We start from the raw sequence: 10,541 nt of genomic DNA on the forward strand, positions 1-10,541 counted from the left end.
CTTCGCCCTTGGCCGGTATCAAATACCCTACTGTCTTTCATTCTCGCGTCACTGTTGACGGGGATGGCGCCGATTCCGAAGACTGTGGGGCTAGTCAAGTTAGGTAAACAGGTGAGACAAGACCAGAGCGGGTCCAGGAGGGCTCCACTTGGATCTGTTTTCAGTGGGATTTTGTGCTTCGCGAGGCGGGCAGAGGGCTCCGACTCGCCCACCTCGAAGCCACCCGACGCGCTGCCGCTTTAGTTTCCTGTAGTGTTCTTGCCTGGAGAATCCCAGGGACGGGGGAGCCTGGTGGGTTGCCGTGTATGGGGTCGCACAGAGTCGGACACGACTGAAGCGACTTAGCAGCAGCCCCAGCAGCAGCAGGCTTTCCTCTGCGGCCTGGCTGCCCGCTGGGGGTCGCTGCTGTCTCCAAACACTGCAGGGTATTCGGTCCTGAGGACTGAGGCGCCGCAGAGGGAAAAAGGACTACATGGGAATTCCCTGGCTGTCCTGTGGTGCTCTCCGGGGTCTTTGGAGAGGAGTGACTGTGGGGGCTTACTGTGAAGCAGCGCGATGCAAGTGGAGGGAGGGTGGGGAGCCAGGGACAACTCGGCGGGGATAAATGGGCAGGGTTGGGCAAAGGAGGGTTGAGGATTGGGGAGTGGGTAGTTGAGGATTGGGAATGGCTCAGTAATAAAAAACCCACCTGCCAACGCAGGAGACGTGGGTTCAATCCCTGGATGGGGAAGATCCCCCGGAGAAGGAAATGGCAATCCGTTCCAGTATTCTTGTCTGGGAAATCCCATGGACAGAGGAGCCTGGTGGGCTACAGTCCATGAGGTCACAAAGGAGTCAGACACTACTTAGTGACTAAACAACAAGGAGTTGCTTGGGGAAAGATATTATGAACAGAGGGAACGAAGATGCTAAAGCAAAAAAAAAAAAAAAACACCTTAAAGAGAACTTCACTGAAGTGAGACCTTAGTTATGGGTTTGAGAGAAGAGGCGAGAAAGAGGACAGCAAGTGGCTTGAAAGAGTGGCACATGGGTTTGGAGGGTTATTGAGGGAGGGACAGGATCAGATTTGGGAGCACTGAGAAGCTATACTTCCAGCTGCTTCCTGGTTATCTCAAAAAGCGACAAGTCCAGAAGTTAATTCATCATCTTTGCAGATTCATTGCATTTCCTCTAATCTTGATTAACCACACAAATGTCCTTCCAGTTGCTTTATTCAGAAATCTGAGAACCAGTCTCCATATTCCTCTTTTCCTTTACCTCATTTGTGTTGTTAGTCACAAAATCTACTTCTGAAGTGTCTTTTGGATCAAACCCATTATTTCCAGTCCTGCTTCTGCAGCCACTGCCCTAGTTCAAGAATTCATTATTTCCGACTTGAACAGTTGTAATGACCGGCTGACTAAACATTTCATGCCTAGATTCATCTCTTTCCCCAGTACTCTTTCATTTGAGCATTTCACTCCCTAGATCAGATCCACTGGTATCACTAACAAGACAAAATCCAAACTCACTAGATCACACAGGGTTCTTCAGGCCCAGCTCCTGGCTGAATCTCAATTACAGTAGCCGCCTCACCCATCTTTGAGCATTCAGCATACACTTACTGAGCACCAACTATGTACTGCACACTGTTTTAGGCACTGGGAAGAAAACATTAAGCCAAACAGACAAAAATCCCTCTATTCATTGAATCAGGAGTGTCTAGTGGGGGCAGCCAGTCAATAAATAAACAATATGTCAAATAAGAGAAGTATAAAGAAAGATAAAGCAAAAAGCAAGTTAGGGAACACTGAGAAGAATTGAGAGGTTTCACTTTTTAAATGGAGTGGTCAGAGAAGTCCTCCCCTGAAAGATTTAAATAGGGATCTGAAGGGGGTGAAGGACTGAGCCATTCACTGGTGAAAGAGCATTCAAGGCAGAGGAAATAACATATACAAAAGCTCTGAAATGGGAGCACACTTGGTGCATTGTAGAAACTTCAAAGGAGACTGCTGCAGTTGGAAGAGGATGAAAGGGTAGGAGATGATTTCCTGAAGAGATTGGGTGGCCAGATCATGTGTGGCCAGGTCGTGAATTAAGAGAGTAGAGTAGACTGTGTTTTGGGGAGAAATAGAAGATCAAGGTAGCCCTTTTTCTGTTTGGTTTTAAAGATGGCTTACACTTACTAAATTACTGCACAATTGCACTCATCTCACACGCTAGTAAAGTAATGTTCAAAATTTTCCAAGCCAGGCTTCAGCAATATGTGAACTGTGAACTTCCAGATGTTCAAGCTGGTTTTAGAAAAGGCAGAGGAACCAGAGATCAAATTGCCAACATCTGCTGGATCATCGAAAAAGCAAGAGAGTTCCAGAAAAACATCTATTTCTGCTTTATTGACTATGCCAAAGCCTTTGACTGTGTGGATCACAATAAACTGAGGAAAATTCTGAAAGAGATGGGAGTAGCAGACCACCTGACCTGCCTCTTGAGAAATCTGTATGCAGGTCAGGAAGCAACAGTTAGAACTGGACATGGAATAACAGACTGGTTCTAAGCAGGAAAATGAGTACGTCAAGGCTGTATATTGTCACCCTGCTTATTTAACTTCTATGCAGAGTACATCATGAGAAACGCTGGGCTGGAAGAAGCACAGGCTGGAATCAAGATTGCTGGAAGAAATATCAATAACTTCAGATATGCAGATGATACCACCCTTATGGCAGAAAGTGAAGAGGAACTAAAAAGCCTCTTGATGAAAGTGAAAGAGGAGAGTGAAAAAGTTGGCTTAAAGCTCAACATTCAAAAAACGAAGATCATGGCATCCGGTCCCATCACTTCATGGGAAATAGATGGGGAAACAGTGGAAACAGTGTCAGACTTTATTTTTTTGGCCTCCAAAATCACTGCAGATGGTTTTTGCAGCCATGAAATTAAAAAACACTTTCTCCTTGGAAGAAAAGCTATGACCAACCTAGATAGCATATTCAAAAGCAGAGACATTACTTTGCCAACAAAGGTCCATCTAGTCAAGGCTATGGTTTTTCCAGTAATCATGTATGGATGTGAGAGTTGGACTGCAAAGAAAGCTGAGTGCCAAAGTATTGATGCTTTTGAACTGTGGTTTTGGAGAAGACTCTTGAGAGTCCCTTGGACTGCAAGGAGATCCAACCAGTCCATTCTAAAGGAGATCAGTCCTGGGTGTTCATTGGAAGGAATGATGCTAAAGCTGAAACTCCAATACTTTGGCCACCTCATGCGAAGAGTTGACTCATTGGAAAAGACTCTGATGCTGGGAGGGATTGAGCGCAGGAGGAGAAGGGGATGACAGAGGATGAGATGGCTGGATGGCATCACCGACTTGATGGACATGAGTTTGGGTGAAGTCCGGGAGTTGGTGATGGACAGGGAGGCCTGGCGTGCTGCGATTCATAGGGCTGCAAAGAGTCGGACACAACTGAACTGAACTGAACACTTACTAAGGAAACAATCCTCATTATAACCACAGAATATCCAGGCCAAGTCTTGAAGGCACTTGCCTTATTTTGTGAATGAGTAAGCTGAGGTCCAAAGAGGTTAAATGACTTGTCCAAAATCAAACACCCAGGCAGTGGCAGAGGTGGAAGCAGCTCTGCTCCAGTACAGTGGTCTTTCCAGCTCTGTGCTACCCGGCTAGTTAAGAGCAATAAAAACTAATGAATAACAAGGTTTTAAATTATATAACACAGGCTATGTTAGTGCCGCTTTTTTGAGTGAGGGCAGAGAGAACTGGAGGGGTTTCCCTGGTGGCTCAGACGGTAAAGAATCTGCCTGCAATGTGGGAGACTTAGGTTCGAACCCTGGGTTGGGAAGATCCTCTGGAGGAGGAAATGGCTACCCACTCCAGTATTCTTGCCTAGAGAATTCCACAGACAGAGGAACCTGGGGGGCTACAGTCCATGGGGTTGTACAGAGTCAGACATGACTGAGTGACTTAACGTGCGCACACACACATACACACACAAACTGGAGATGAAAGAGTCTGGAAAGTCTTTAGGCAGAAATGGGATTTGAACTTGAACTTCATCTTGAAGGTAAGGCAAAGGTGGTGAGAAAGAAGCTCAGAGTCAGAAAGGATTCAAGGACAGCTGGGGGAAGACCCTCAAGGCTGGAAGAAGCCTGGTAGCAGAGGGAGGGCAGCAGCTAAGTAAAGGAAGACTGGAAAGCTTAGCCAGGGGGCTTTTTGGAAGGGTCCAAGTCCCAGGGTAGACTCAATCCTGCCCGTGGCCCTGGCATTGGGAGATTACTGGAAAATTTTGAGACTGTGCGTAATTGCTGAGAACTTGGTTTTGGGAAGAAACAGATTAAGTGCAGGGGAGAGGCCAGCCAGAAACTGTGGCACTCATTTAGGCATTGAGCTAGTCCCAGGGTAGATTATATGGGGATGTTCATATTCAAGGATATGACAAGGGACACAGCTGGAAGAGCAGGTAACAGGGCTCCATCTCAGGGGCGTCACTGTGGCTGAGTAGGGACAGGATGGTGAAGAAGGCTGGACTGAATGCCACCATCATCAGCCCTTGGGAAAGCAGGAGAATTAGTGAAGGAGGGGATAACACCATGAAAGCCAGCAGCATGCTTTGAGATGCTGAGCAGGGAGAGGCCGGCCTGTCAAATTGTCCAGGCTGGGTAGCTAGTTTGTGGTTGCCATGGTGGAGAGGTTATCCCAGCCAAGCTCCTTGCCCTGTCCCAGAGTTCCCCACAATACCAGCTTCCCTCCCCCTTCCCATCCCAGGACATAGTGGATTTTCACTGATGGAGAAATGATCAAGAAATGATCGGTTGTGGAGAAGGATCCTCCAGGAAGCCAGCAACCTGCTAAGGAGCTGGTGGCTAAGGAGGAGCGTGTGGAAGAGAATGCAGAGAAGAAACGACTTGGGAAGAAGGTAGCTGGACGGCAAAAGGGGTGGGAGCCCTGAGGGATTTGGGGGCAGGAGTAGGAAAGAACTCAGGATGGCTGGGGGGCCGGCAGGGCTCAGGGACTGGAGGGTCTCCTGGAGGCCATTCGGTGCGGTGGTTGAAGAGCCACACTCTGCTGCCTGGGCTGGAATCTGCCTGCTTTCTAGGAGCCCTTTGCCTGGTGACTGTCTCATCTGCTTTTTCACATGTAAAATGAGGATGACAACAAAACCTACCTGGGAGAGCTCCAAGATTAAGTGACATAGTGTATGCAAAGCTGTTAGCCCCGTAACATGGGATATAGTGTATATTGTCCACGTGAAGAGCTGGTCTCAAGTTACAAATTTTATGTGTGGATGTGTGTGGATGTTTAAGGATAGTGCTCAAAATACGTCCTCTTCTTTGTCATTGTTAAGTGTCAAAAGGATCAGAAGCAAAGAGAGTGCTTGGAGAGGGAGGCAGGGAGTCCAACACGAATGTCTGCAGGCAGATCCCAAGAGCACCAAGTTCCAGGAGGTGGGACTGGAAAAGCAGGCAGCTCGAGGTGATCCCAACTCTGTAGCTTTTCACCTTCCCTTCAGGCTGAGGCCATTACAGATGGCGATGGCAGCCCCCCGTCCAGCTCTGGGAACCCAGCTCAGGGACAGTGTAGCGACGAGAAAGAAAGAGCCTCCTTCCTTCCCTTCATGGTCTCTGCCCGCCCTCTCCTCCCACTACTCTAGGACATACGTCTCATCCCTGCCCTTCCTTAACTTTCTGCTCGCAAGACCCACTGGATCTATCTGTTAATAGTAGCTCTGTGTCTCTGGCTTTCGACAAAGTTGGAGATTGACCCCTCAGTGCCCACGGAGAGAAGGGACTAAGTCATTAGCCCCAAGGCAGAAGCCTGGGTCTCCAAGAGAAGATGAACCGGGAAGAAGGAAGCACTCCCAAAGAAGAGAGCCCTAGGCAGAGTCGTAAGGCAGAGGTGAGGAGGTGGGCAGAAGAACCTCCGCTAGAACCAGGGGAAGGGGTGCCAGAGGGCTTTGGGAAGAGAGGTGATCTAGTAAGGGTTGAGCGCAGTGACTAGTAGAAGGAGTTCTCTGGCCCCAAGGTTAAGAGACCAGGGATCAAGATCCATCACTGTCCCCCTGACCCAGGGTAGTTTCCGCTACAGGAAATTAGGGCTGATTCGATCTTGCAGAACTGTCATGAGGACTCCGTGAGGTGCATGATGCAAAGTGAACAGAGGAGAAGGATTTGGGGAGGCTGAGGCCTTGACTTTGCTTCCCATCCCTAGGTTATCTCCAGGACTGCTGGCAGTTGCCTTACAACAGAGCCAGGAGCTGGCAAGTGAGATTCTTTCTCTCTCCTTCCTCACCCATCCCTCCCTAGGATAGCCCCATCTGAACTGCCCACTCTCCCTTCTCCCCAGAGTTGGGTACCAGCTTTGCTGAAAATGGTTTCTACCACAAGGCCATGGTCCTCTTCACCCTAGTCTTCAAGTTCAACCCCCAGGACCACTAGTAGGTGGCGGTGGGGGGGGGGGGGTGGCAGGCCTCTGTGCTGAGCTATCAGGGCAGGGCTGGGTGCCAAGGGCCGAGACTTTTGCCCATTTGTTTTTTATCAGGTTATTTGGAAATTGCTCATTCTACAATGAACGGCTGGGTCAGCGGGTGTGAGCCCTGACTGATGTAGCCCCTGGGGCCTCTTCCGCCTGGGCAAGGCCTTGATGGGACTGCATGTAATGGGTCTGAGGTTGGAAGCAGAGGAGGAATTTGGGTGGGATGGGGTGGGGATCAGGTGTACACTGACATTTTCTAGTTAAGGTACTACCAAAATGTGCTAGTGGTACTAGGAGCTGGAGCCAGTTTGAGAAAAGGGAAGGTTTAACATTCCTTGACTCCACTGACACCTCAACCTTCTGCTTTCTAATTCCTCTGGGACCAAAGCATTTTGAAGAGGCAGCGGTGTGTTCTGGAGACTGAGAGGCGGGTCCCAGCCTGACGCAGTCTGGGAGCTAACTGCCTCCTGCAAGTCACCCTGGTAAGGGGATCAGGCCCACTCTTATGCTGAGGGGGGCAACAGAGGGAACTGGCCGAGTTTGCAATAACAAGTGGTGCTACTTTCTGCCTCAGACAGATAAGGGGTACAGGACGCATAGGATAAGGGGCACATGGGCAGCCCTGCCGGAAGGTGTCAGGTGCCCCTCCCTTTCCTTCCTCAGCAGTACCAGCGAAGAGGAATCTCTGGGCTGCCTCCGTCAACTGAATTTCTCCATCCATTTTTTCCATGTTGAGCTGGGGCCTTTAAGCCTGTTCTCCTGCAGTTGCCCTGGAAGTACTGCCCCAAGGGCCCCTGGCCTTCTATCTCCACCCTTGCATTATCCCCAACCTGAGCCAGTCTGACTGGTCCTTCCCCTAGACTCAGAGCAGAAGACCCGGTCCTCTCCACCTCCAGGACTCCTCAGAGGGCTGGGGCACCCTGGAACCTGGGCCCCAGCACCTACCTCACACCAGATGAAGGAGAACCTGTCCCTGATAAGGCAGGGCTGTGTGTGCACCCCACAGGGAGAAAGGACATGGTGTAGTCGCAGTTCACTGCACATTGTAAGACCTGTACTCTAAAACCATGGTTGGGAACAGCCCTGGCAGTCATACCTTTTGACACAGAGACCCTCTGATGAGAGAAAGGAGCCCTGCTTCCACTGGAATAGCCTTTCTTTGGTTCTTAAGCAGATGGCTTCTCCTGGGAGCAGTAAGGAAAAATAAAATCCCCCAAGGCTCAAGAAGGGATCTGTACAAAAATTCAGATTTTCAGACTATAACAGACCTGTCTGTAGGGGCATCTGAAGCTTGCTCTTGGTCTTGGGGAACTCACCAGCCAGAGCTCTGTGCTCAGGAATGGGGTCACAGTGATGAATAAGGCCTAAGTCTTGATCTGCAGCTTGATGGAAGCCCACTTCTTCCTGATCCCAGTTCTCACCCTGTTCTCTCCAGCCTCAGTTCTCATGCCTTGCTTCCTGTCCACTCTTCTACGCATATTCTGACCTCTCCTTTGTCCAGTGGTTCTGATGCTCACCTCCTTCCACTGCTAGAAGATTCACCAAGGGTATGCATTTGGGAAGCCCCTTACCAGCCCCTTCCTGGAGCTGGCAGAATCCATACATCTCCATACACCCCACCTTCTGGCTCTCCCACTGATGCAGCCTCAGCAGATACACAGGCTTCTGCTATGTTGGTCTTACTCTTTCTCCACTCCAGCGCTGGGCATTGTAACTAGCATTTCCCCCATGTGAATTTACTTAGTTTTTCTACCCAGGATCACTGCCCCTAAAAAAACTAAAATTCTCTAATTTCTCTATAAGAAACATGACCTCCTTCTAGTTTTTCCTCTAAGATCTTGACAGCTCCTCCTGGCTGGTTCCTCCCTGGCTCTGCCTGGGACTCTCAGCTCATTAAAGTGTGGGTCTGCAGGTCTCCCAGTGTGCTTTTCTTTGGAGAACCATTTATCGGGATAAATGACTCTTGCTGCTCTATGGGTCTCACTCAACACCAACACCGTTTGTACCTAGAGACTGGAGGAGCTGAGACACCTCCTTTGTTTAAGGCTTTCCCAAATCCTTTTGTTGACGGCCCTCTTAAATACTGTACGGCAGATTTCAGTCTGTCTTTACAAGTTGCGTCACCTTGGGCAGATTTCTTAACACCTGTGCTTCGTTTCCTCTTCTGTGCAATGTGGGCCATCCCTCCCTCACAGGGCTGCTATGAGGGCTGAAAGAGAAAGTGTGAGAAAATACCTACCCAAAGTCTGCGACATAGTGAGTGTTCAATAAACTGATTTTTATCTGAAGTTGTCCTACATTTTCATGATTGCGACGCCAGAAAGAGACGGGTGTGACTGAACTGCCGCTTATCTCACAGAGGGCCGGAGTTCGTGGGACTGAGCTTCTCACGTTCCCTGTGCCAGTAGCATCAGTGTCTCCTGGGAACCTTTCACAAATGCAAATTCTCAGGCCCACCCTAGGCCTTCTGAATCAGAAACTAAGCGTAGGGCGCAACAAGTTATGTTTCAATAAGCCCTCCAGGTGACTCTGAGGCATCCTGACATTTGAAAGGTCTGCTCTAGCACCTGGGCTTCCCTGGTGGATTAGCGGTAAAGCATCTGCCTGAAATGCAGGAGACATTTGATCCCTGGGATGGGAAGATCCCCTGGAGGAGGGCATGGCAACCTACTCGAGTACCCTTGGCTAGAGAATCCCATGGACAGAGGAGCCTGGTGGGCTACAGCCCATAGGACCACACAGAGTCAGACATGATTTAAGTGACTCAGCAGCCACAGCAGACTCTCTAGGACCTAACAGAGGAGACACCCATCCAGGAGGCTATTTTGGTGTTACAGGTTTGAGTTTTGTTTATTCAAGGCTTGATTATAAGAGGTGGCAGCCCTGAGCTAGAATTTAGGAAGCCTTAAGTAGAGAAGGGTTCTAGCCTCTCAAAAGCAATGTCTCCTCCCCAGTACCTCTTAGACTGTCCTGGGCTTGAATCTTCCCCAAGAGCCATAGGACTCCTGACCCTTGCCTCCACTTTATCCCACACTCACACTGCTAACTGGTAGGGTTCTGACCCAGTGCCTCAGCTCTGGGGCTGGAAAGCAGAATGGTTAGAATGACCGAACATCGTGGTTTTCCTGAGACTGAGGGATTTCCAAAGGTGTAGAAATTTCCGTGCAAAAAGTGGGGAAAGTCCTGGGCAAACACGAATGAGTTGGTCACTCCAATGTAAAGGTTCCAGAGAGGCAGACTTTGGAAGAGCGTGAAGGGAATGCAGAAGGGATCCTGAACAGGAACCAGGGGAGGTATGTGTGTGTTGTATATGTGTACGGAAGAGGCAACACAGGTGCAAAGAATACTTTTTGTACATGATAGATGACAGGTTCTTAGCTCTATACTAGTTAGTAGTCACTATCTGTTCCTGTCAATGATGGGGAAGCAGGAAGGCTCCTAACCATGAGTGGGGATGGCCGGCTCGGGGAAGACCTGCACTCCCTCCCCATCACAAGCAGGAGGATGATTAATTAGCAGCGTCAGAAATTATCCCAGGAAAGCCTGCTGGAGGAGGTGAGCTGGGCTTTCTACCCTGCAAGCAGCTACCTCAAGCTCTGCCTCAGAGTGTAGGATCAGTCCTCCCTACCATCCCGCGGCCACCACCACCATCCTGGCGGGGACGTTTTCCCACCCGCGCAAGGTGGGATGGAGGTCCCAGAGGCAGGGGTACGTCACCTCTCCCAGCGCTTATCACTTTGCCTGGGTCTCAGTGTAGGACTCTCCTGCGGAAAAGACGAAGGGTCGGGACCCTATTAACAAATGGCCTCAGGGTGGGGAAAGAGGAGAGGCAGGTGGGACGCTGTCACTCTGGCACTAGTCTGTTAGTTAGGTGCAAAGTCTGCCAGGCGGCGGCGGATCAAACCCCGAGTGGAGTTCTGGAACTAATGCGGCCCCTGAAGTGAAGTGATGTGAAAGTCGCTTAGTTGTGTCCAGCTCTTTGAGACCCCATGGACTATACAGTCCATGGAATTCTCCAGGCCAGAAAACTGGAGTGGGGTAGCCTTTCCCTTCCCTGGGGGATCTTCCCAACCCAGGAATA

General features: G+C 49.8%; 1 protein-coding gene across 1 annotated transcript; it reads left to right on the forward strand.

The window, feature by feature from the left end:
• The first annotated feature begins 63 nt into the window (after window positions 1-63).
• Window positions 64-6,423, forward strand: TTC31 (tetratricopeptide repeat domain 31). The gene is given in 7 exon segments (XM_068967275.1): window positions 64-111; window positions 4,812-4,904; window positions 5,334-5,388; window positions 5,497-5,575; window positions 5,680-5,892; window positions 6,197-6,249; window positions 6,332-6,423. Coding segments are annotated over 7 exon segments (633 nt in total).
• The last annotated feature ends 4,118 nt before the right edge of the window (window positions 6,424-10,541 follow it).

The sequence above is a fragment of the Capricornis sumatraensis genome, chromosome 1 (genome assembly GCF_032405125.1).
Source record: "Capricornis sumatraensis isolate serow.1 chromosome 1, serow.2, whole genome shotgun sequence".
Lineage (NCBI taxonomy): Eukaryota > Metazoa > Chordata > Mammalia > Artiodactyla > Bovidae > Capricornis > Capricornis sumatraensis.